Genomic DNA, 27,714 nt, shown 5'->3' with positions numbered 1-27,714 from the left:
ACAGCCAATCCTATGATCCAGACCCATGTGCTGCAACTTAATTATCAGCTTATCATGCGGCACCCTGTCAAATGCCTTTGCTAAGTCCAAGAAAATTGCAGTATATGCCTTTCCCTCATCTACTGCTCTTGTAACTTTATTATAAAAGGCTAGCATATTGTTAAAACAATAGTGCCCCTTCACAAATCCATGTTGACTCTCACAGATAACATTACCCTCATCTGCCCAATGCTGTATCACTAATTTCTCCAAGATCTTAACAACTACTGATTACACACAAACTGGCCTATAATTAGACCCTTCCAGTCTGCTACTGCCCCTATGCAATGGCACTATCTTACCTTCCTTCCATTCCCTGGGCACCTTACCCATAGCCAGACTTTCATTGAAAAGCCAGGTCAAAGGAGCTGTCAGTTCTTTAGGACATTCTCTCAAAACTCATGGTGAAATACCAGAACCACAGCTTTACTGATATTCAGAGTACTCAGTATTTGGAACACACTCTCCTCCTGTACCTCTAAACCTCAAATCTGCCCTATCCCTCTAGTATTAAAATTTACTCCTCCAGGATGAAATACTCCAATAAAGTGTTCATTGAACAATTCTACTATGTCCTCTGCATCAGTCACTCTATTCCCATTTTTATCTCACAATGTCATTCTTCCACAATGATTTCTCCTCCTACTGGCCACATAGCTAAAAAATTCCCTAGGCTTTTCTTTGGATCTTAGGGCCAATCTCTTCTCATATTCCAGTTTCGCCTTCCTTACCATACTAGTTACTCTCCTGGCCTGTGTCTTATATTCTTCATGCATCTTCTCTTTACCTGTCTCCTTATATCTCTTCCGTAGCCTCTTTTTCGCATGCAGTTCCTGTTTAATATTGTTTGTCATCCACTTTACTCCAAATTGTGTCCTCTTTTTCACTCGTGGAATACAGCTTACTATTGCTGCTAACAAATATTCCTTCACAATTTCCCAAGCACTAATTATATCCCATCCTTCCAATTCCTCCCGCCATGAAACTTCCCCACGTTGACGTCTAAGACTATTATAATCACCTGCCTTATAATTCCACATACGTTCCCGTCTCTTTGATACTCCTACATGTCTATTCATCTTCTAAGTCAAAACCATATTGTCACTCTCTCCAACTGGTGGGAGAGATGTCATCTCAGTTATTATCAACTCTTCTGATGCTATGACCAAATCCAAAACTCTTGAACCTCTTGTTCCCTCTATTACATATTGCCTGAGACATTTGTCCCTCAAGAATTCTAGAAATTCCATTCCCTTATTGCTACATGCATCTTCCTCTCCCCAATTTATACTGCTGTAGTTAAAATCTCCCATAACAATCATTCTTCTTGCACTTGCCGAACTCAACTGTCTAAACATCTCTTGGTCTCCACCCTCTGTGATCCTTGGTCTGTAGCAACACCCCACTAAATATCCTGTCTTGCCTACCTCTACCTCACATCATATGCTTTCAAAATCATTAGTGTTGCTGCCTTCCAAAGCCTCCACTCTTAGAGGACATCACTTATCATAAGCAGTACTCCACCACCACGCTTTCCCTTCCTATCCAGCCGAAAAATGCTGTACCCAGCTACTTCTATTCCTGTTATTATATCCTCTTCTGTCAACTACGTCTCAGTGATCCCAATAATCTTTGGCCAGGCTGATGCCACCAATTCCCATCGTTTATTCTGGATACTCCTTGTGTTAGTATAAAGCATAAAAATGCCAATATTTCTATACCCAGCATTATCCCCTCTAGACTCAACTGGGCTCAGAATTAATCTTGTTTCACCTATGAAACGTAAATTACAGGTGAACAGTATATTTAGTATAATCTTGGATAGTTCAGGAGATCCTGGAAAGAGCCGAATAATCTCTTTGATTCTGAAATAGGTTTATGTTGTGTGGTAATTGCATTGTTCTAACAGACAGGTATGATGTGTTTGAGTGGAGGGGCAATAACATGATTGCGGGCATGGAGAGGAATGGAAATCATTGGCTTTTGGTTAGAAGTTATGATTTTTGAGGAAGTGTGAATGGAAGTAGGCAGTTTTTGAAATTACTTTTAGAGAAGGGAGGGTGAATTGATGTTGTGTTTTGCTGCAGTATCATAACAGGAAGCTTATAAAGTTTGTGATTATGAATGGGTATATGATAGCTGAGAGTGTATGAAGAGAGTGCTTGAATATGTAGATTGTAAGAAATAAATTGAGAGATAGTTTTTTGGCAGAGATGATTTACCTCTTAGTGAGAATGACAGCGAAGCTGAGTAGACTGCTGTTAAGTGGAAGATGGGATAGTGTATCCATGTAGGGAAATGAGAATTAGATGGTAGCACCGTGAATCTAAGCTATCGTGATAGATTTGAGATGTACAATGATGGTTTGAGAGATAGAGCATTCAGAAGGAAAAGCCTCAATGGTGGGAGAGGAAGATTGTAAAGACTTGGGGAAATGATATGGTAAGATTTTCAAAAAGGAAATGGAATGGACAGGCCAGTGACTAGTTCTGCTCTGTATTAGGAATACAGGAGCAGAACTTGTGGCTGTGATAAAATTAGTTGGTTACAAAATCATTGGTGTCAGCAAGTCTACATAAGATTGAATACTGAATGGAATAGAATAAAATGGATATAGGTTTTTTTGAGCAAAAATAAATAAAAGAAGGGATGAAGATTGCTGACAGCCCATAGGAGTTGTGTCCTTTCCAGATCAGTTATAGCCTTGAGGCTGTTTTGTGTGGGACTAATTAGGTGATTGGGAATTTTAGATATTTAGTAGAGCATTATTCTAAGCCAAGTAATGTAGAAGGAAGTGATTTTGAAATGTTTGGACAAATCCTAGTCAAGTTGGCCTGGTGATTAGCATACTTCCTCTCCAGCAACCAATAGACTGTTCATTTGAATCCCATCCTATAACAAGGATGTTTGTGAATGTAAGTGGGAAGTGAATTTCATTACCTAGTGGAGAAGTCCCACAAGTGGATGTTTAACTGTTTTGAAAAAGATCTATCTTTGGTCTCTAGAGCAGGCTTTCTATATTTTTCTGTAAAAAATAAAATAAAATCCAGAAAATCTCTTATCCAATCCACCTATCTATTGTACTCTAGGTCTATACCTGTCACGAATGAGAGTCGCATTAAAAGAAAATGAAAAGAAAAGGACAAAAAATCACAATCATGAATGACAAGGTAACTTTAACACTTGAAAGCATTAACTGGAAGGAGAAAACAGTAGGTGAATACAGAGAATGAGTTCATTGAATTTCTTAGAAATTAATTACTTAACAAGTTTTACAGGCATCATGAATATGAGTATTGGATTTAATGTCTCATATACTTAGAACAGAAAAATTCACATAATGCCACCATTTGATGAAAGTGATTATGTGGCCATTGCAAGCTTCACTGAAGAACAGATGTGTGAAAGATGTTCTTCCAAATGTTCCAAAGAACATTTGGAAAGGGCGACTGAGACAAATAATGGTGGACAAACTAAGAAACTGATTGGTAACCTTTCATATCATGATCAGTTGAAGTGAAGAGAAATTAATAGTGTCTGTTACTTGGTTCAAGATTATATCCTAAAATTAAAAGTCTAAATAAAGTGTGTGGTGAAATGAATGAATAATGAAGTTATTCAGGCACCTTTGATGAAGAGGGTGTTATTCAGGAGTATAAAGCAGAGGATACTCATTGCAGGCTCAGAAATAAATAGTATAGTAAGGAAAAGACATCAGCATATGAAAGGGGGTTGCTGATAAAAAATCATAGAGATAGATGGCTACAGTTATGTAGCTGTTAGAAGGAAGAGTAACATTTGGTAAATATACAGTGAAAATGTTCAACAAATATTTTATATGTATTTCATGTTTACTGGTTGAGAATAGCGATGAATAGAATGGAGAAGGAAAAATGACAGATTGGCAATTCGTGCATGTTAATTGTTTGGAATTTTATGTAACTTAATATTAACAAAGCTATGGGACTAGATAGAATATCACCATGTGTATTATCACGTGGTGATAATACCCTGCAACTCAACGATAATATCATTGACTTAAAGATGAAAAACAAAGGTCCCCTGTACTGATATATGTAGAACTTCACTTGCATCCATAATGGCTAATACAGCCTACTTTCATTTAGGAGTGCTCCTTTTATTACAATGGCATTGGCTCTTTACACAAATTATTTTCAAATAAAAATTATTTGAAAAAAACCCAGTTTTTTTATATGTATAATATTATTATTATTATTAAGGGTGGGTAGAGAGCATTTGGGAGTGGGGGGGGGGATGAGAGAAGGATCTGAAGAGGAATTATATTTTGGGGAAATGGAGGGATTTAAGGGAAAAAGTCAGGGATGAGAGTAACGGGGTGTGAGCCATTTCGACAGGCGTCGTCTTTGGAACTCATGGGGGAAGTGAATGTTATGCCATGTCGTTGGTGTACTTGGGTTATCTCCTATTGGTTGGAGTCATAACCTAATTTTTATGTTATGGCGCTTCCAACTTTTGGAAATTATGTAAGGTCTGTGGATGTTTATTGAGTTTTCGCCACATTTTATGGATATTGTTTCCGATATTCTAAGCATTGTTTCGTTGTCCTGTATGTCTAATATTATGGCCTTGTTGATTTGCAGGGTATGTTTTTATTCAAGGACGTGGACTGCTATTTCAGTTTTTCCTGTACTTTGTGTCCTGTTTTTCTTTTTGTTTTTGTGTTTTTTATTGTTTAAATGTTCTGAAAGGATGCTACAGTCACAGAAGTGTTCTTGTAGTCTTGTCCATAAAGATCTGATAGTACAACCTGTGTAGGTGACATCACAGTCCTTTTGGGAAATTTGTAAACAACGTTGTGGTGTTCTAATATTTCTTTGTGTGTGTGTGAGATTTTGTAGGTTTTAAAAGTGTTGCCAATTTTTGGTTTGTGGTGAACATGAGCTTATAGTCACTGTTTTTGAAAATGTTTTTGTAGGCTTTATGTGTTTTGGATGTATGGCAGTTTGATAATTTCTTGTGTTGGGAAGTTTGTTTTGGTTGTCAGTTGTTTTGCCTGGTTTTTGCTGTTTTGTTTGCATAATTTATTAGTTGTGCTGGATAATTCCGATTTTGAAAAATTTGTGTTAACTTCTTTATTTCGTATTGAGATAATTACAGTTTGTTGAAAACTTGTGAGAATTTATGAATTGTGATAGGATGACCGATTTTTTAACCTGAATATGGATGGTATGAGTTAAAATGGAGGTAGTTTCCGATATGTGTCAGTTTGTGGAATATTTTCATGGCTATTTTGTTGTTTATTCTGACTAATGTCAGGTTTATGAAATTGATGGATTTGTCTTGTTCGGTTTCTATGGTGAATTTTAGTCTGTTGCTGTAATCGTTAAGCGACGCTTCTAAGGTGGTGTTGTGTGTAGGTTCTCAAATGCATTTTTTTTTTTTTGTACAGACTGGAGTAGTTTAAATGTGCCTTTAAAATAAAATTATATTCGTCTGGATATGATTGCAGGAAAAAATCTTAAGGTTTAGATATATGAATGATTTAGTTCAGATACTCTGCAAAATTCTCTAACTTGCATTGATAAAATTTTATGTTATTTCCTGTTTGTGCATTTGAAAGAAATAATGTAATAGTATTATCAGAAGTACTTTACATATTTCTAGTGTGAACTTTCAAAAAAAAATAATAATAATTTTTTTTATGATTAACCCATTTTTTTTAAATGTTTCTTTTTTTATTTTTTCAGAAAAAAGAGTTGATCCCAGTGGAAGAGTTTATTTTGTAAATCACAAAAACAAAACTACCCAGTGGGATGATCCTAGGACACAAGGGTATGTAATTATGTGATGAGATTTTAAAATTTCTTTTATATGCTAAAAGCTATATCAGGGTTCTGTGTATTGCACTTGTAAAGGTAATGATACTGAAGTACATATAAAAACTTCATTCTCATTTGAAGGTGTAATTTGCCTGTAGAGTATTCCGAGTGTGTTCCTCTTGAAAAAAGTAGATATGTTAGCAGCATTCTACTTTCAGAATCATCTAGATATTTAATTTATCTGCCTTACAAGGAAAGCTATACATGTTTTGTTGTGGCTATAGCTTTTACTGTTTAGTAGATTTCTCAAAAGAATCCTATAATTTTTTTGAAATTTTGCTTGACACCTGATTTTTAAATTATCTGAATCATTAAGTTGGCTAAGCTTCTTCACTGTATTACAGCACTAAAACAATAAATCATTAAAAAAATTAGCTGGCTTATGTTTTGCTTGATTTCAAACCAGCATCTTTAGAGTACAACTGCTCATTATAATAAATGAGCAACAATGACTCCATAGGAAACATTTCAGATCGTAATGGATAAAAGATCCAAGTCCTAATTTGGCACCCTATTATAGACCTATCATTGAACTGCTGTGTTTATTTACAAATACCAGAAGTATCAGAAATATGGAGGTGAAATGGTTTCACTGATTGAGTTCAATCACCCCAAAATCATTGGAATAAGTGAAACATGGTTGAATGAAAATGATATTCCAACAGGAATAGAAATAGAGGGGCACAGTATTTATTGCAAGGATAAAAAGGACAAGAAGGGAAGGGGGAGTGCTGCTGATGATAGCGGGGTAATTATGTCCACATGAAGTAGACATGAAAGAGGGAAATAGTGGCATTGGTTATGAGACAGTTTGCTGTGAGGTGGAGATTTACAGAAGACATTTATTGGATGTTGCAATAGACCAGGAAAATGGAAAATGGTGGTGATGAAGAAATGTATAAGGAATTTGGATTAGTGAACAAAGGAAGAGTGATTAATATGGACAATTTTAATTATGGCAGTATAGATTAGAATGAAGAGATGGCATTTAGGAATAAGGAAAATGGATTCTTTAGTTCTTGAGAGACAGCTATCTCAGGCAACATGTAAAGGAGGGCACTCAAAGACTGAGAGAGTCTTACAGCTGATCATTTCATTGGAGGATGTAATTGTGAGTGGTGTTGTACTTTCCTCCAATTGGTGAGAGTGATCATGAAGTAATCAGCTGGGCTGTGCCGGGTCATATCCAGACTTCTGTGAGGAAATGATATATGTGGAAGTACAAGGCTGGTGATTATGACAAGCTTAGAAGACAGCTTGGAGCTATATCATGTATTAGTTGAGTAGTAAGGAAATAAATGGTGCTTGGGAATTGACAAAGAAATACTTAATATCAGTATTATTCTGACGGTCAAAAGTCTAAATAAGGTAGGTGAAAATGGATGAATGAGGTGCTAGCATGAAATCTGGATGAAGGCACTTTGGAGGCAGTGCAAGATAAATAATGGTATTAACCAGTTATTGACTCAGAAGGCAACAAAAATGCAGTATGAGTAGAAATCGGCAAATCAGTTGAAGAAAAACTCTAGAGAGTTCTTTAGATATGTGGCAAGTAGAATGAAGAATGATTGTGGTAATATGATGTAATGCTATAATGGTAAATACCGTAGAAGACATTGTTGAGGTATTCAGTGAACAATTTAAAAGGTGTTTCATTCTCATCAAGGTGAAATCACAAGAAGCTCAAGTGTAGAGGAAATAGGAGAGGATGGTTTAATTATGAGTAAACAGTTGAAATAAGGAAATAAATAAGACAATAGGATTTGATGCCATATCACCTCAGTTCTTAAAGAAATGTTCCAGGGAGTTGGCAGTAGACATGCATGTTTAATGAAGTCTTACAACAGCAGCAACAGTCACAAGAGAGTGGAAAGAAGATAAAATTGTTCCACTGCATAAAGGTGGTGATAAGGCTGTGGCTACAAATTATAGGCCAATCTGTATATCTGGAGTTGTGGTTAAGGTACTGAAGAGAGAGATTGGTTAGAAGTAGGATACAGAAATGGTTTAATAACGGCAGTATTCTCTGTGATTGTCAATGTGGATTGTTAAAAGGAGATCATGTTTTATGAACAAACTTATGTAGTTTAACAAAGTGACCATTTTATTGGACAAGGGAGATGTGCATACAATCATATATTTAGATTTTACAAAAGCTTTTGATACACTTTCATACAGCAGCTATTAAATAAATTGAAAAAGATAGGAGGCATAACAGACTAGTGAGTTGGATTTGTGACAGGCTATCAGATAGGTATCAGTAAGTTGTATACAGGGTTAAGTATCCTGAAAGTCACTAGAGGTGTAGGTGTGCCCTAGGGGTCTGTATTGGGGCCACTGTTATTCAACTCAACATATATGTTTATGATATTTTATATTGGGATGGGTTTAGCTAGAGATATGCAACTATTTGCAGATGATATAAAATTGGAGAGAACAATGTGTAATCATGCAAATATTGTGGTCTTATAAGAGGACTTCAATAGATTATATGAATTATCATCATGCTCTGCAACAATGCACTGCCAGTTCATTGTTGCAGAGCACAAGGTTTTGAAATTTAGTAAGCAACTGTGGGATGCAGAGTATATATTTGGTGGGCATCTTTGAAGGAGGTAGAAGAAATGAGAGATCTGGAGTGTTGGTGGAAAAGGACTTGAAATTCAGGGGTCACATTGCACAAGTTGTGAAGTCGTTATATCGGATAATGGCAATGATATGGAGGATCTTGACATGCAGACATAAAGATGTTATGATTCCATTGTATAAGGTCTCATGTGTTATTGGGCACAGGTTTGATCACTGCGTTTTCATGGTAATGAGGATAGTTAGAAAGTGTTCAGAGGTTGCTCTGAAATTTGTAATCTCTTTATAGGAGGTACTCAGTTAATTAACTGAAGTTTGGATAATAGAGTTTGCTATATATATATAGACACACACACACACACACTGTTGAGTTAAAGAGTAGAGGCATGTATAATGTGGGAAATGAAAGAGATGACACTTGATGCTTGTTGCTGGTTGTTTTATTGTTACCAAAGTGAAGTTAATGCTTTTCTTCATAAAACTCTGACTAGGGTTGGATCAATCATTTAACCTCAAAGTGAAAATTTTGTTTATGAAATATTGTTCCCTCCCCAACCTCACTAAATGCCAAACTCACCCTCCTGCTAAAATGTGCATGCTAACTCTTTTGGGATAGTAAAAGTGCTGTTATCTGGAACTGAATGGTGAAAGGTACAACAGTAAATTCACAAAGCTATGTAAAGAACTATGTAAAATTGAAACAGCAAATAAGTAATATTCCTGCCAAGGAACCGCCCTTGTGTTTGTAATATGACAATATGAGGCTGCACACAAGCGTGTTCACTTCAGTGTCTGTTAATCTAGATTTCAAGTAGTTCAAAATCCTTCACATAGCCTAGACTTGGATTCATTTAACTTTTTGTTATTTCCTAAATTGAAGACATGTCCCAGGAATATCACTTTGTAAATGTCAAACAGGTCAAAGCATAGGTGAGAATATAAGATTCTGAAAGCAAATTGTAGTGAAAAATAGAATGTGAAAAGAAAGTAGAGAAATCAGACTGTCTTGTCTTATTTCATTGGTATATATTTTTGGTTCACAGCTGTCACAAAGAAGTGTTACTTTTAGAACATGAATAAATTGTCTTATTATTCAGAGGAATTTCTTCAGCTGCCATTTGTCTGATACTCTCTTACTCTCTCCATTTTTCCCCCCATGGAGACTTTTAACATTGATAATGATATCCATTTTCAGTTCTCTTGAAACTTGTACTAGCTGAGAAATCACTACATATCTGGTTTTAATATTGATTACATTTAATTTCCAAGATGTATTTTCTCTCAGTCAGAAATGTTTGTTACTTTTTTTTTTAAATTGATGGACTATCTCTTCTTTGTTTAGTAACTCATATAGATACTTAACAGAATGCACGAGGGAAGAGGAGCTGGAAATGGGACCAGGTGACAGTTGTTTATCCACATTTATTGCAGGATGTGGAGTGACCCTCTTCATTGTCTGGTTTTTGACACCCAGGAAAAACTTTTTTTTTTTCCTGTATTCAAGTGCAGTTGTTTTCTTGATATAAAGTAATCAACATTACTGGAAATTTTTGATAGAATTTAAATTTGTTCATTTTTTTCAGTTTTATTTATGTAATGATAATTAACTATAATATGTATTTAATGATATTCATTAACCATGACCATGAAATTTTGACTATTACAGAATGGAAGAACCTTTACCTCATGGTTGGGAAATAAAGCATACACCTGAAGGTGTGCGATACTTTGTTGATCATAATACAAAAACTACAACTTTTGCAGACCCTCGACCTTCCTATGCCAAAGGGTATATCTTTTTCTGATAGCCTTTTTGTGTTTTATATATATATATATATATATACATACATATACATTTTTTTTCATGTACATTTGCTCCCCCCCCCCAAAATCCCTATTGAACATGTATTTATTAAATTTCACTTAAATCTTTACCTTTGATTCATTCATATTTGTTTTGCACCTCTAAAAATGTTTTCTCTACCTTACATGTGTACACTTAAAATAAAATTTAAATCTAATCTAGGTGATATTTCTGTACCTGAAGTAATGAAGTGTGCAATGAAGCTTAAAAAAGTGTTTCTACAGTGTCATTGATGTTTATTGATTAAAAATGAATCCTTGAGGAAAAGTTGGTCCCTATTGGAGGTCTTAACAACAAAGTAAGAAATGAATATTAAACATATAGAAATGTTTTGGGAAAAGAGAAAAGCTAATAATAATGGTAAGTACCATCTGAATTTCTATTCAGGACAAGGAGCAGTCATTACTAATACCTTGTTCCAACATAATTTGTGCAAATTCAGTAGAGGAGAAGAAACATGAAAAAAGAGTTTTGTTGACTATGGTATTGTTGATAGTGATGTCTTTGTGCTGGTTCAGGATAAAAGAGTATATGGAATTTTGAAATAGGAAGTGATCACCATTTAGTTTTGAACAGGATAAAATTGAATATCATTGAAAAGAAAAGTGTATAAGAATTAAAATAATAATAATAATAATCAAGTCCAGTAGCTTTCTGGAGTGAACTGTAGACTCAAATATACAAATATTATTCAATGAAAGAGTGTGAAGAAAAGAATCAAATCTAGGTGATTCACTGGAAAATTGAAGAAAAGATTGATTGATTGATTCAGCCAGTGAAGTATGTAGTAAAGATGTTTGCAAGGGTAGGAAAAGCAGAACTTCATGATGGACTTCATGGTGGAAGCTGTCATGAAAAAGAAGAAGAAAACGTATTGAAAGTTCCCAGTAAGTAAATCAAAGTGCTTAGAGTCTATTAAAGTCTATTTTCTATAAGAAAATAGAAAATAAATAATATGGCAAAATATTCTGAAGTCTGTTGAGAAAGAATAGAGCACAGTACTATAAAAGAAATTACAGGTGATAAAGGTGAACATGAAAACCAAAGATAATGTCCTTGATGATGTCTAGAATAATTACTTTAAAAGATTGCTACAAGAAACAAGAAGTTATAGAACAGTGATACATTTAAGAGGAATGTAATCTGGAGAACATATCAACAGTAGCAGTAGAAAAGGTCATCATAAACCTGAAATATGGAAAAGCAGAGGAGATGATATTCAACCAGAAATGCTCAGATATTATAATGAAATTCCTGACAGGTAACTGCAGAGTGTGTGTATGTGTGCGTGTGTGCAGGATATTTTCACAGTACTATATGAATAAGAGTTCATCATTACTAACTTTTTATCGGTAATTTTTTTCTAAATTAATATGTTATTTATCAAGACTCCAGATCAGATCTGTATTATGAGACGTGTATATTGATGTCTTCTAAAGCAGAGTTTTTCAAATGTTTCTCACCACAACGTGCAATAAAAAATACATTTTACATGCTTGCCATAAAATATACAAAGATTCATTTTTATTCCTGCCAATAAACAGAGCTTTGCTCACTATGCCTATTTTTTTTTTTTTTGGGAAGATAAATGAAAGTTATAAATATCTCCTTCCCAACACACATCATACTGCAAACTCAAGAAAGATGAGTAGTTTTATTTTACCACTAAATACAGTGTGGAGACAAATAATCGATCTACTATGTGTTGCGATTTTAGTGTAAGTTGGAAACATCTGGAATGAAAATAACCTGACTCTGAATAATGATAAACAACTTCCCTCCCATAGATACTATATGTTATCATCAGTGGCGGCTCGTAGCTTGAAATTGTGAGGGTACTGCAACTTTCAAAATATACATACACACTGTAAGTACAGTTTACGTGTTTGGATAAAATATCAAAATTATGGTCAAAATTAAAAAAAAAAAATTAAACAAGACCAAATATTGTTTATTATCGATAAAATTATACAGTTTGGTATAATTCAAAATTACTTAAAAGTAAAATCCATTCTTCTTGTTTCGTTTCGAGCGAAAAGATCAATACTTTTCCCTTGATGTTTGTGTGACTGTTGAAGAATTTTTTCTCCGTTGAAATGATCGCAAGTGCATTTAACCTATCCTGATTCATAGTGCTCCTCAAAAATGTTTTTCATTCTCTTTAATGCTGAAAAACAGCATTCAGGCTCTGATGTAGTCATAGGAATTGTCAAGAAAATTTTTATCATTACAGTAATTTCACTAAGAACACAATTTAAATTATTTTCTGTTATTAATTTTAACAAGTCAATTAATTTACAATAATCATGCATGTCGGGTCTACTGTAGAATACTCAAAGTTCAGTTTCAAGTTTTTCTTTGTTGATAATGGGATATGCTTCAGTGGGTCAATTTTATTACTTCTGTAGACAATTTATTCTTAAAATTGCCTAAATTGCCTATTTCTTCTGTAGTCAATTTATTCTTAAAATTAGCTAATTTATCCTTGTCAAATAATTTAGCAACTACTAAATGTTTAGTGAAAGAATACCTTTCCTTCATATCAACACATTTGCAGCCATACTTCCTTCGATTCAGCAGTGAGCATCTTTGAAGGGTTCTCACAGTACTCTGAATTTCTTATTGTCAAAATAGCAGTTTTAAAACTTGTTATATATTCATGTACTTGGAATACATCAATTTCACAAGATTGCATTTGATTGTAAATTACTTCAACATGAGGCATTATCTGATAAAAAAGCTCCATCCCGAGCATGAATTTTTCCTTATTTAGATAGTGTAAAATTCCTGTTGCGGCTTCTGAAATAGTTTGATCTGCATTTGATGTTGACTGAATTTTAGCAAGGCAGCTTTTTAACAGTTGCAAATTTTCGTAAACTTTGTTTACTGTGTGTATGTTAAAGTTCCAATTTGTAATAGATGGGCGTGGAATGGCGCCATTTATATGCTTATGAAGAATTGTTACACGTCGTGGTGATCTTTAGAAAAATGTTGATATAGCCATAATATTGGAGAAAAATTCTTGAGTTCCGCGTAACACTTGCTGCATTTTTCATTATAAGATTCAGTTGGTGAGCATAACAATGAGTGAAATGTGCATTATTATAAAATTCTTTAACTTTTGCTTGAATTCCCCCTTTTTTTATCCTTCATGACATTTCACCATCAAATGTCTGAGCTATTAGTTTTTGTCTATTACCTTGAAGAATAATATCTAACTACTCTAGAATACATTTGGATAAGCCATCTGCAGTTTGATTCTCTGATATAAAGAATCCCCAAAAACGTTCAGATATTTCTTCATTCAATAAGTATCGAAAAACAATAACCATCTGAGAGTGTTCTGAAATATCCGTTGTGTCATCAGCCATGACAGCTACAAATGAAGCTTCCTCAATATCCTCATTTACTTCATTTTGGTATATTTGAAAAAGACAATCGAGTATCTCATTCTGAATAGTCTTAGAAACACTATAATAAGTTTAGTTTAATCCTTTATCCAAGTGTGAGCAAACAAAGTTTGTGCCTGAAAGTATCTTCAGGACTGAGCTAAGGTGGTGCAATACCAGGACAACTCATGGCAAAGGTGGAGAAAGCTATCATCACTCCTATCTCAGTATCTCCCATAATGCAAAGCCATCTCCTTGGGAATATGTCTAATGCTATGCTTTAAGGCAAGGGCCACTACCCATATCAGTTTCGACCTTTATTGAGGTCTTGTCAGTGGGAGCCAGGCCCAGTAGTGGAGACACCAAGGCAGAAGCAATGAGAGGTCATCCCCACCTATAGGAGTTGCCAAAAGGTGTACAACCTTATTATTAGATTATTCTGGATTCAGAGAAAGATGTTGAGAGTTTATTTTTCACTTGGTTAGACTATAATAAGTTTAGTTTAATCCTTTATCCAACTTTGTTTGCTCACACTTGGATAAAGGATTAAACTAAACGTATTATAGTCTTAGAAATACCTTTAAAGACTGTACTAATTTCTAAATGGTTTCTTAAATCTGGATCTAATTTAAATGCTAAATTCACTAATCCCCTAAATAGACCTGGATTTGCCAAATCATCTTTTCGTCATGTACACATAAAGGAATTTCAGAATTTCCACAAAATAACATGCATTCAGTTATCTTGGATAAAATTTCACGGTTTTTAGCAACCTTTTTGTTATGCTCATTAATTGAAATTCTGTAGGCCTCACTAAGTTTTTGTTTAATATCTACAGTTCCTAAAAGCAACAAAGAAACTGTATTTTCAATATGTTTTTTTGATGGTTCATGTTTTTCAGTTTTTTCTTTCATTTTATTTATATTTACAAAACCATCCTTTGTCCATTTCATATCACCTCCAAACAACAAACACAAAAAACAAAATAGTACATTTTTCACTTCACAACTACATAGGTAACTTTTCTTTTTATACCGCTCTCTATTAAAACTTCTAATGTACTTCTTATCATTGCTTATTTGTGGCTGAGATATTTGAATATCTGGTAAAGGACGGCTTCTTTTTTTAATAGAAACTTTCTCAGCGAGAGTCAACTGTGAAAATTTAAGTTTTTGTAGTTCACTTGCATTTACTACTGTCACAGAACTTATTTCTTGAGGTTGCATTTCTGAGGTCATAATTGTCAATAACCCCAATAATGTTCTAAAATAAAAACTATAACAAATGTTATGCCTTTAATTGTAATGTCCAAATATTTAAAGATACGAAGTAAACACGATAAGCATACGAACACTACTACTGGCACAAACTGCATATAAACAACAGTGGAACTGCGCGATGGACATTGCCGCATTACGCTAATAGCTTGATCTCATTATGACTTGCATATGCTTGCTCACGTAGCAATATGATACTGTGGTAAACACAGTGCTTCTGGCATCTTTTGGCCTCCTAGTGCTACAAGAGGGATTTTTATTATTTTTTTATACAAAATAAGAGAATTGTATAGGATTGTTGATGATAAAATTAAATATTACAAGCAAATATAAATAAATTAATAAATATATTTATATATTGAGAAAAATTGGGGGTGCTGCAGTTCCGCAGTGTCTATAGTGTGGTTTTAGAAGAGGAGAAAGGATGCACAGATGCCTCTTTCACAATGCAACAGATCATAGAAAAAAGAATTTAACCGTCCCACTTTCTTCTATTTATTGACTATGAAAAGGTGTATGATAATTTGAACAGAAATCTACTCTGGAAAATATCACAGGATGATAAAATACCTCCTAAATTAATTAAAACAATGAAAAGTCTATACAGAGAAACAAAAATTTGCATCAAATTTGCAGATGGAACATTATCAGAACCTATAACTATAAAGGAAGGAGTAGGACAAGGTTATGGCTTATCCCGAATCTGTTCAATGTTTATATGAATAGAATCCTAAAAGAATGGAAAACAACTGTCAAAGATGGAATTAAACTAACAAATAAACAGCTAAATACAATACTTTATGCAGATGATCAAGTTGCTAATTTCAAATTCAGAAGATAAACTCCAAATTGCAAATAACCATCTAAATGAAATAGCAAAAAAATTTTAAATGAAAATCTCTAAAACAAAAACTATAGCAATGTAGTATGGAAACACCATTCAAAATGTCAAAATTATGCTTAACAATAAAATAATAGAACAAGTTACAGAATTCAAATACTTAAGAAATTTGATCTCACAATACAACACTGATTCACAATTGGAAGCAAGACTACAAATTTACAGTAGAATGAATGGCATAATTAAAAGAACTTTTGGAAAACAAATGACTAAAGAAACTCAATTAAGATGACATAATATGACCTCTAAAAACCATCTCTCAAATTTGGATTCTAAAACAAAGAAACAGACAAAGATTGGAAGCAGCACAGATGAAGTTTCTAAGACCTTTCCTGGGACTCACTAGATTAGATAAAAAGAAAAACACAGAAATAAGAGAACGATTATATACAAAAACATCATACAAAAACAGAAGAATATCAGCAAAATTAGCTACACCACATAGAAAGGATGAATAACAATAGGATCCTCAAACTAGCATATAAATATAAACCTACAGCAAGAAGATACCACAGACATCCAAGACGAAGATGGAAAGACTAACTTCATCTGCAGAGCAGGAACAGGACATAAAAAGCCTATACCTGAATTGCTTAGACGACGACAAAGTCGGCAGTAATTTTACAACTAAAATTTAATCAAAATCATTCAAAGTAGCATGTTTTATTTGACACTTTGTGAAAATGCACCTGCTCAATGCAGAAGGTATATAATATACCATCAGGTGAGTTCTCTATTGAAGGAAAAGGTGGAATGTGACAACACCCATTGTGAACATGTTAAAGTTATGAAATCATTGAGATACAGTCTGATGTTTTCTATTATGTTTTGATTTAAAAATATATATGTATATATGTGCGTGCAAATAAGTAAATATGTATGTTTGTGTGTATTTATTATGACCCGCAGTTTGAAAAACACTGTTTTAAGCCACTTTTTACTATATTAATCCTAAGAATCTTTTTCCTGCTATCCTGGCGAAGAACATTAACCTTCCCTCTGTTATTCTCCTTAAATGACCATACTACTTAAGATTAGCTTTGCTAAAACATTCCTGAATGCTAAAAATGTCGTCGTCCCCCCATAACATCCTCATTTTTAATATGATACTTCCATTGATGGCATCTGTTCACTCCTATAATCTTTCTCAGAACTCTCATGTGTGGTCTACAGTCTCTAATCAAGTATTTTATTTCTAACCCAGATCTGTGATCAGTAAGTCACAATTAGTTTGAACACTCTTGTATACAGCTAATGTAGTGTTTTGGCTAATGTTTCTCTTATTTCCATATAAATTTATTTAGTTGTTATTATTCACTTTGTATCATACCTGCTTTATTAATTCTGCTGTTCTATTTCTATATTTACCTTGCCATCTTCACTAATAATTATGCCTAAATAGCTGAAATGTGTTGCTTGTTCTATAGGTTTTCCATTCAGGATGCAGTTGATGTTTTTATTGTGCTTGTCTTATTATTGCTGATTTTTATACCCAATTTACAGCAGTTATTCAATTTAGTCAGGGAATTCTGCTGACTTGTATTGGATTTATTTAGCAGTACAATTCTGTCTTATGTCTGTACATAACTGCTATCTAGGAGTATCAGAAACAAAGAGGCAGAGTTTATTGTCTTGGGTAGTATGGTGGGACTTCAGGTTGTAGGCATTAGTGAGACCTGGCTATGAGAATCAGAAATACTAACCAGTATCAAGTGCAAAGGACACAGTATTTTTAGCAAGGATAGACAGGATAGGAAAGAAAGGGACATGATGCTAATGATATCAGATGATTTGAATCCAGTTAATGTTGACACCTATGATTGTAATACTAGTAAGAGTTTTTCATGTGACAGTGAGTTTGAAGCTATTTGGTGTGAGGTGGAATCTAAGAAGATCAAATACATACAGGGATGTTGTTACAGACCAGATTGATCAGTTGCTAGTAAAGAAGAAATGCATCACTAAATAAAGATAAAGGATGTGAAAAGAGTCATCATAATGTGAGACTTTAATTATCCAAACATTGATTGATAACAGTAAAATCTCATTGGAAGAATAAAACTGAATTTATTGAGCTGTTGTGAGACGGCTTCCTCAAGCATCATGTGACAGAAGGAACTCAAGGTCAAAGGGTGTTAGATTTGATTATGGTGTCAGATGGTGTTTCAGTAGAAGACATAACTATTTTGCCTCCAATTGGTGCCAATGATCAAACAGTACTCACTTGGGAAGTGGCTAAGTTTAGGAATGTTCCATTCAGAACAGGTTACATGCTGAACTACAAAGCAGGAAATTATGAACACCTGAGGAGTATACTGAGTGCAGCACAATGGTATCAGTTGCTGGATGGGAAAAATATCGACAGTGCATGGGAAACATTGAAATATACTTAAATGATGCATTATCTGAATGTGTCCTGAGAGTTTGAAGATTAAATAGGTTGGGGTCAAATGGATTTGTAATCTTATCAAGCAAGAGATTCACAAGAAAAGGATGATGTGGAAGGAATACTGTCCGCATAAGGATGGTGTCCGTTATGAAATTTATAAGCAGCAAGCCACAAGAATTACAAATTTTGTTATGGAAAGCTAAGTCTGAGTATGAAAAGAAACTGGTTCTGCAAGCTAAAGATAGCACTAAAGAATTCTATCATATTGCAAGTCAAAGAAAGAATAAATATGAAGAATTACTGTACTGAATGCAGATGGTGTTGAGGGTGACAGATGAAGAAGAGGTTGTTCAACTAATTAATAAAAGCTATCAACCTGTTTTATGCAACATTGAGTTCACTGCTTCCTCTTTACTGGATGAAGAAACTCAGGTGCACGAGGAAGAGGAATTAGAGCTGTTGCACAAACTGAATAAGAATTCTGCAATAAGGACCAATAGAATATCAGGGGTGCTAAAAGAGTGTTCAGCAGAACTGCTATTTCTTTAACTAGGCTATATAATTTGAATCTCAGAACAGAGAGGATACTGCAGGATTGGAAAGAATGCATGATAATCCCATTGCACAATGGTGTTGCAAAGATCAATATATCCAGCTATTGACAAATCGATATCTCAGGAGTAGTGGTGAAGATTTTGGAAAAGTTGGTTGGGGAATGGAATTGACAAGGGAAATGGAAACACCATGATACTTTTGGATTTTGCTAAGGCTTTTGACAGAATAAAGCATGGAAGACTGTTGCATAAATTGGAGAATATGGGTTTGGATTATAAAATATTAGCGTGGATAAGAGGATGTCTGACTGACACATCAAAAAGTAGTATCATCAGAATTCATGATCGGTACTATCAACATAAGAGGCATGGATAGCAAAGAAATCGAGCTGCCGGAATTGGATAAGTACTAGATCAATATAATATAGGTGGCTGAAATAAAAAAGACAAAAACTGGTGAGATCTTTCTAAGCACTAAATACAAAATACTGTATTCAGGCAATAACACTCAGGGAAAAGGAGTAGCTGTAGTATTCAACACTAAATATGAAGCTAATCTTCTTGAATGGCAGGCAGTATCAAGTAGAATGATGTGGATAAATATCAGAATGGGGAACTGGACAATGAGACTTAAGCTTCTACTAAGGTAGAAGTGGAGGAATTTTTTAAGGCTTTAGAGAAAGCAATTCATACAATGAAAAAAAAAGAAAAGTCAGTCCTTGTTGGGAATCTAAATAGCAGAGTAGAAAATGGTTTTCAGACATCAGAAATATTTTGGGAAAATTTGAAGAAAAGAGCAATGCAAATAATAATGGCAAATACCTGTTGGATTTCTGCTCAGGACATGGACTGGTCATTACTACACAATGTTCCAACATAAAAATGTGCATAAATTCACTTGGAGAGAAGAGGGTGAGGAATAAGAAAAGTCTCTGACTATATTATTGTCGTTACTGATGTTTTATCCCTGGTGCAGGACACCAGAGTGTACAGAGGATTTGAAATTGGAAGTGATCACTATTTAGTCTTGAGCAGGATAAAATTGAATTTCATATTGAAAACAAGAACATGTAAGAAAGTTTTAAAGTAAATAAAAGTTGAGCAGCTTTCAGATGTGAACTGTAGACTAAAATACATAGAGTTTGAGAACAGGAACCAGACCTTGGAGATTCAGTGATAAGCCCTGAAGAAAACAAGGGAGGCATGTGGTGAGGTTGTCTGCAAGGATAGAAAAACCAGAACTCCATGGTGGGCACAGGAACTTAAAGAGGCAGTGAAGGAAAAGAAGAAAACATATTGAAAGTTCCTGGCAATTAAGTCAGCTTGTGCTCTTAAAGAATGCAGAGATAAATGTAAGAAAGCTGCACACTGTAAAACTAGCTAAACGAAAATCATGGGAAGACTTCGGTAAGAACATAAAAAATAAATATCAGGAAGGTGGCAAAATATTTTCGAGGCTGTCGATAAAGCTCAGAAATGGAGGAAAGAATGCTGTAAAAGGAATTAGAGGACAAAGGGGGACATGAAAACTGGAGAAAGAGATATTCTTGAGGTATGGAGTAATTACTTTGAAAAATTGCTAAATTTATTTATTTATTTTTATAGCAAAAGCAGCTACAGGTCAATGTCCAGACCAGAAAGCAATCCAGGGCCTCATCTGTCACTTCGTGGATGTCCTGGAAACCACCAACATGGGCAGTCATTCACAATATGAGCGATTGTCTGGGCCACAGGGGAACAGTCGCAATAAGGGTTGTCTGATAGTCTCCATTTATGCAGTAGGTAGCCACGTATGCCCTGGTCAGTTCTGATCACGTTGATAGATGACCAAATCTTCCTAGGAAGGACAAAACCAGTCTGCAGAGCACAGGAATCTTCAACCAGGAAACCATTTGTTGAAAGATTGTTGGACCGGTTTTCTCTCCACATGTTAGGTGTTGATGATAAGGCAGCTGAAGAGAGTTCGTCCATGGTCCAGAAAGGATTTCCTGATTTAAGATGAATAATAGGTGGATTTATGAGAGTCTGATGCAGGAGTGGGTTGCTCATTACTTTATTAAATACTTTACTCGAGGCTTGTCTTCTCCATATATTTGAAGCAATGTTAGATAGGACAGGCAGCCAGGGAAGGGGGGGGGGGTGCTTCTCACTGTCCCACTAATTGTGCACATGGTAGATTTTAGCTGGGTATCTGTAATATTAGTGTGCGCACTTCTTTCCCAGACAGGGGCATAGTATTCTTTTGCAGAGAATGTGAGGGCTAGTGCAAATGACCTTAAGGCACTAGCACCACAACTCCAGGTTGTTCCAGGAAGCCATGAGATGATATTATTTCTCATTTTAACTTTGTTGGACAGGATGGTGATGTGCCTTTTATAGGTTAGGCGTCTGTCCAGGCTCACTCCAAGGTATTTCCAGTGAGGCTCATGTTTTACCATTTTTGTCACTGAAAGAGAGGTTGAGGTGTCAATTCGGCTCTGCATTATTCAGGTGGAATGCAGCGGACACAGTTTTTGTTGGATTTGGCTTCAGGTACCACTGCTTGAAGTACACCTCCAGGATGTTCAGGTCTGTGTTCAAGGTTGTTTTCAGGTTGGCAAAGGAGGTAGACTGGTGTAGGATAGTGAGATCATCAGCATATCATATTTGCTTGAGCTGGTATGTGGTAAGTCAGGCATGTCGATGTTAAATAGTAAAGGGGATAACACAGAGCCCTGTGGAAAAACCATTGTGGAGGAATCTGGGCATGCTCTTTTTTCCACTAATATGGACCTGGATCTTTCTGTTGGAGAGAATGGATTCAAAAACTGGAAAGTTGTTTTGCCTCTTATGATATTACTCAGCTTTAGGAAGAGATCCCTGATCCAGACTGTCATAAGCTGATATTAGGTCGATGAAAGTGACTCCGGATTTAAGTTTCTTCTGGAAGCCTGCTTCAATCTTTGTTGTCAGGGCCAAGACCTGGTCACAGCAACTTCTTCCTGGCCTGAAGACAGCTTGCTCAATAGGGAGTGCTCTTTAGATGAGTGGTGAAATTCTTTTAAGGAGAATCCAAGAGGGTATCTTTGGAAGCTGAGCATGAATGCTGCTAAGAAAGGGGTGAGATCTATAATTTTTTCTCATAGCTGTGTGTGATTTAAATGGATTGCCATTGGATAATTTGTGTGCGTGTGCGCATGCAAGCAGTGTGAATGAATTCAAGAACAAGTCTGGCAGCTGGTGCTTGTAGTATGTGACCTCCTTTGATTGTTCCCTGACTCTCTGGAAGTCTCTCTTAATAATAATAACATCGACGGCATAAAGTAAAATGCTGAGAATAAAAACTGCAAGGTTGATATTAGGTTTGTTTTAATATCACTTTCCTTGATAATGTGATCCATATAGATGATGGATAACAGTACAGATAGTATGTGCCCTCGTCTCACACCTGGTTTAACCATTTTCCTGTACCTCCTTCAATTCTGACTTCTGACTTGGAAGTTAAATATAGATAATGTATTGAATACAACAAAATTATACAATAAACACTTTAATAAACTTGAATGAAAGTACAAAAACTTTATACTGAAAATAATAGTATGCCATCAGTGTATGGAAACAACAAGCAAATGAAAGAAGAGGAATACACGGTACCACTGATGTTGCAGGCCCATTTATATTGGGTGTGCTGTTGTGTAGCTTATGCGATCCATGCTACAAAATTCCCATCAATTTGACCATATGATTGCATTTTTATTGAAGAATGAAAGTTTTAAGAGTGCATAGAGCATCAACACTCATCTCAGTTGGTCCATGCAGTTAATTGTAGGATAACTTTGAATACTTTAATTTATAAATTAATATAATTTTAAATATAGAAAGCATAAAGGTCAAATGAACAATGGTCATGCTTAATGCATGCCATTTATATGAGAAGTACAAAGGGTTTATGCTTCATAGTGAGATTAGATTATCATTGGCAAATACTAGAGTGAGACACAGATAATGTGAATTTGATATGATTTTTAAATACAGCTATATATAATATGCACAAAAATCGGAAAATGTGATTACTTTCAAAATTATTATTTTTCAGGATTGAACCACATAAAGGCTAAAATAGCTCGTTTTACTTAATGTTCCAACCTCCTTCGACTATAATCATGCAATCCACAAATGCTCTGGCAGAAATTGTTGCATTCAAAATGTAACTGTAACATTCAGAAAATGTTGGTTACATTTTGTCCATGTTTACTCATTATAAATATGGAAAAAAAGTTATAAAATTATATATTAAAAACTTATCTATATTGGTGTCCTAAATTCCAGCTCACACTTGACACACGCAAAACAGATGAAACTCAGAAAACAAAAACAGCAACACACAACAAATGACCATGCTCGATTGGATTGATTGACACAATAACCAGTCAGCCACTGATTTCTGGGTGCTATTGTCTCAGCCTGCCTCGCCTTTTTGGTCATTTAAAACTACTGGAAAGCTAAGAATTTGACCTGCTGCATGATCTGTATGTCTATTCAAAGGGCTCAAAGGTGTCCATGTTTGTGACTGCACATCTGGGCTATTAACGTGAATTCACATGATGCAGTGTTTATACTTGGAAAAGTGTCTTCTTCATGAAGTATTAGTATATAGAGTTTAATTTAAGGAATCACATGAAGCCATGAAACAATTAGATAAGTACCAGATTGACATAATAGGGGTGACTGAAACAAAAAAGACCAAAACTGGTGAGATCTTTCTGAGCAATAAATACAAAATGTTATATTCAGGCAATGGCAATCAAGGAAAAGAAGGAGTAGCCATAGTATTCAACACAAAATATGAGGCTAATCTTCTTGAATGGCAGTCAGTCTTAAGTAGAGTAATGTGGGAAAATATGAGAATGGGGAACTGGACAGTGAGACTTATTTGTGCCTGTGGTCCCACATAAGGTTCTACTAAGGTAGAAGTGGAGGAATTTTTTAACGCTTTAGAAAAAGCAACTGACACAAAGAAAAAGGAAAAGTTGGTCCTTGTTGGGGATCTAAATAGCAGAGTAGGAAATGATTGTGAGACATATAAAAATATTTTGGGAAAATTTGGAGAAAAGAGCAAAGCTAATAATAATGGCAAATATCTGTTTGATTTCTGCTCAGGACATGGATTGTTTGTTACTTACACCATGTTCCAACATAAAAATGTGCACAAATTTACATGGAGAGAAGAGGCTAGGAATAAGAAAAGTCTCATTGATTATGTTATTGTTGATAGTGATGTTTTTTCCCTGGTGCAGAACACCAGAGTGTACAGAGGATTTGAAATTGGAAGTGATCACTATTTATTCTTGAGTAGGATAAAATTGAATTTCTGAAATTAATAACATGTAAGAAAGTTCTAAAGCGAATAAAAGTTGAGCAGCTCTCAGATGTGAACTGTAGACTAAAATACAGAAAGATTATTGAAGAAAAAATGAAAGAGTTTGAGAACAGGAACTAAACCTTGAGATTCAGTGGCAAGCCTTCAAGAAAACACTGATTGATTCAGCCAGAGAGGCATGTGGTGAGGTTGTGTGCAAGGATAAAAAAATCAGAACTCCCTGGTGGACACAGGAACTTAAAGAGGCAGTGAAGGAAAAGAAGAAAGCATATCAAAAGTTCCTGGAAAATAAGTCAGCTTTTACTCTTACAGAATACAGAGACAAATTTAAGAATGCTAAACACTGTGTAAAACTAGATAAACAAAAGTCATGGGAGGACTTTGGCAAGAATATAGAAAATAAATATCAAGAAGGTGGCAAAATATTCTGGAGGTTGTTGAAGAAGCTTAGGAATGGAGGAAAGAGTGCTGTAAAAGGAGTTAGAGATGATAAAGGTGACATGAAAACAGGAGAAAAAGATATCCTTGAAGTATGGAGTAATTACTTTGAAAAACTGCTAAATGAAACAAGCAGTGATGACAGCACAGTGATAAAAAACACTGACCAGGCATGCAGTTAGGAATACATATCCATACTTGAAGTAGAAAAAGCCATCAAAAGCTTGAAATGTGGAAAGGCAGCAGGAGTAGATGATATTCGACCAGAAATGCTGAAGTATGGTGGTATAAAAGTCTTACAGTGGCTGCACTGCATAGTTCAGAAAGCCTGGACTGAAGGACGAATTCCCGATGATTGGAGTAGAGCTCTCATAGTACCCATATATAAAAAGGGAAATAAAACCGAATGTGAGAATTACAGAGGTATTTCCCTACTGAGTGTTCCTGGCAAGATCTATGCAAGTATACTTGATAAACGGTTGAGAAGAATTGTGGAAGAAAAGCTTGGTGAAGAACAAGCTGGATTCAGGCCAAATAGAGGCTGTCAGGATCAGATCTTCACTTTACGACAAATAGTCGAGAACGCATGGGAATATAACACAGATCTGTATTTAAGTGTTGTCGATTTGGAAAAGGCATATGACAAGGTGCCAAGAGAGAAGCTATTCAATACGCTGCAGTTACATGGTGTCAATGGGGCATTATATCAAGCAATACTTAGTCTTTATTTGAGTTGTAAGTCAGCAGTTAGAATTGAAGGAAGTACAGGAAGATGGTTTAATGTTAAATCTGGTGTGAGACAAGGATGTACATTATCCCCTCTGTTATTCATTATCTATATGGATCACATATGAAGGAAAGTGGTATTAAACAGGATATCAAAATTGGAGATGTTAATGTCAGCTCCTTGCTTTATGTGGACGTTGTTATACTTCTAAATAAATCCAGTACAAGTCTGCAAGATTCTCTGACTAAATTGAATAGCTGTTGTAATAGATATGGTATGAAGGTCAGCAATAAAAAGACAAAGACAATGAAAATAGGCAGAATCATTGAAAATGTCAACTGTGTTGTGAATGGAGAACCTGTGGAACAAGTAAAACATTTCAGTTACTTAGGCACGATTTTTACTGAAGATGGTAAATTAAATATAGAAATAGACAACAGAATCAGCAAAGCTCATATGGTTGGAAGTCAATTGAATAAATTCATATGGAATAAGCGAGAAATTAGTCGGAACACTAAATTAGCTGTATACAAGACAGTGTTCAAACCAGTTTTAACTTATGCATCTGAGAGCTGGGTCAGAAGTGAAACACCTGACCAAAGACTAGAGACTACAGATATGAGAGTCCTGAGAAAGATTAGAAGCGTGAACAGATGGCATCAGTGGCAATATCATATTAAAAAAGAGGATATTAGGAAAGAACTTGACATTGTCAGCATCTAGGAATGCGTTAGCAGACTAATCTCAGGTGGTATGGTCACTTAAATAGAATGGGAGAGGAAAGATTAGCAAAACAAGTGTTCTCTTCCAGGTTGGCAGGAAAATGACCCAGAGGAAGACCAAGATATAGGTGGATTGATACGGTACAAAGTGCTTTAGACGATAGAAATATAAGATCTGATAATGTTGGAGTCTTGACAAGTAACAGACTGATTTGGAGGAAAATTGTAGATAGGAAGTTAGTATCGATGTAAATTTTTCATGTAGTACTCTCATATCCTGTACTCCCCTTGAGGGTACATGGCAGGAATTTGATGATGATGATGATATTTCTATTCCGTGGGTGTGCACCACACACCTAGTACAACCTGAATATACACCCTTGCAAGGTACATTAAACAATCAGTTTAACAATTAAAAGTGGTTATCCCATGAAAGAATTTAATATTAATAACTAATATTAAAACTATTTTTGATGGCTACATAAAATCGAAATCTAAACTTTTGAAAGAGAGAAACATTATGATTCAGGTTATGTAAAAAGACCACAATTTTCTTTTAAAATGTGTTAGTTCATATTTAATGCTTCTATGAAGAAGATGAGTTTCATCTCACAGGATACTGTGTTTAATGTCAATATTATTCTGTACAAGATCAGGCTTCGGAGGTTTAAATTTCGCATATTCACAGTAATACTGATGTTTTTTTACAGAATGGCTTGTCTGCCCAAAGTATGTAAAATTAAATTCACAAGGGATCTTGAAAAACACCGGCTAAAGATAGAGGTGACAGTTTGCATTTTTAGATGGACCAGACGAGAAATTATGTTGATAGGAAAATATGTAAGATTAAGGTGTCAAAATTCTACCAATAGGTATCAGAGATACCAGAAATATAAGGGATTAGATCACTGCAGTCTGTTGAATAATCCTTAGGTGTTGCAGTATAAGAGACAATTATCTGTTGGAATTGATGAGGGTTGTAAATTTTTAATCATGAGAACTCTTGTTGTAAGTTTGAATGAGAAGAGCACACGCGTTATGCTCTCTACTAATTAATGACTTGACAATGCCAATTTTTAGGGAGGTGTGAAGTCAGACTTTTGAAAAATGTATCATCACTAAAGGTAGATTTGTGATAACCACTGGTTGACAAAGTACCAAAGACTATGCTAGTAAAAAGGATCAGATAAAATGATCAGAGTTTTGAAAAATGTATCGCCAGTAAAGGTAGGTTTGTGATAAACACTGGTTGACAAAGTACCAAAGGCTATGCAAGTATAGTTCGCCCACCGATTAGAGGTCCCTCGACACTTCTGCGCATGTCAGAAAAAGGAGAATCCATTCCGAAAATAGGGTAATCAATCTGTCTTTTGGGATGTGTTTGTTTATTATTACAGGTCGGAAAATTTAGCTTTTCTTTTACGAACATTGTAGTTTTTAAAGTGTAACTATTTTGCTTGTATAACAGTTGGATAAATGTACATAGAGTATTAACAAAATTAAAAAAGGTATAGCATAAACAAAAATTTAACTAAGTTTATTTTTACATAAGTTTTCTATAAAATAAAAATAATTATACAGAAAAACAGAAATTTTTTCAAATGAACT

At 34.9% G+C, this 27,714-nt stretch overlaps 1 protein-coding gene across 4 annotated transcripts in view; it reads left to right on the top strand.

Annotated features, from left to right (window-relative positions):
• Su(dx) (WW domain containing E3 ubiquitin protein ligase suppressor of deltex) overlaps positions 1 to 27,714 on the top strand; it is a 436,167-nt gene that overhangs the window by 234,197 nt on the left and 174,256 nt on the right. For all 4 annotated transcript variants that reach the window (XM_090407874.1, XM_090407872.1, XM_090407873.1 and 1 more), the window contains 2 exons: positions 5,769 to 5,853; positions 10,153 to 10,275. In XM_090407874.1, the coding sequence (XP_090264000.1) occupies positions 5,769 to 5,853; positions 10,153 to 10,275 (208 nt within the window). The remainder of the gene's footprint in view (positions 1 to 5,768; positions 5,854 to 10,152; positions 10,276 to 27,714) is intronic.

Source organism: Typopeltis vanoorti, chromosome 18 (assembly GCF_054136105.1).
Source record: "Typopeltis vanoorti isolate ZY-2024b chromosome 18, IOZ_Tvanoo_1.0, whole genome shotgun sequence".
Lineage (NCBI taxonomy): Eukaryota > Metazoa > Arthropoda > Arachnida > Uropygi > Thelyphonidae > Typopeltis > Typopeltis vanoorti.
Note: the sequence above shows the minus strand (reverse complement) of the source record. Positions and strands in the feature narration are given on the sequence as shown.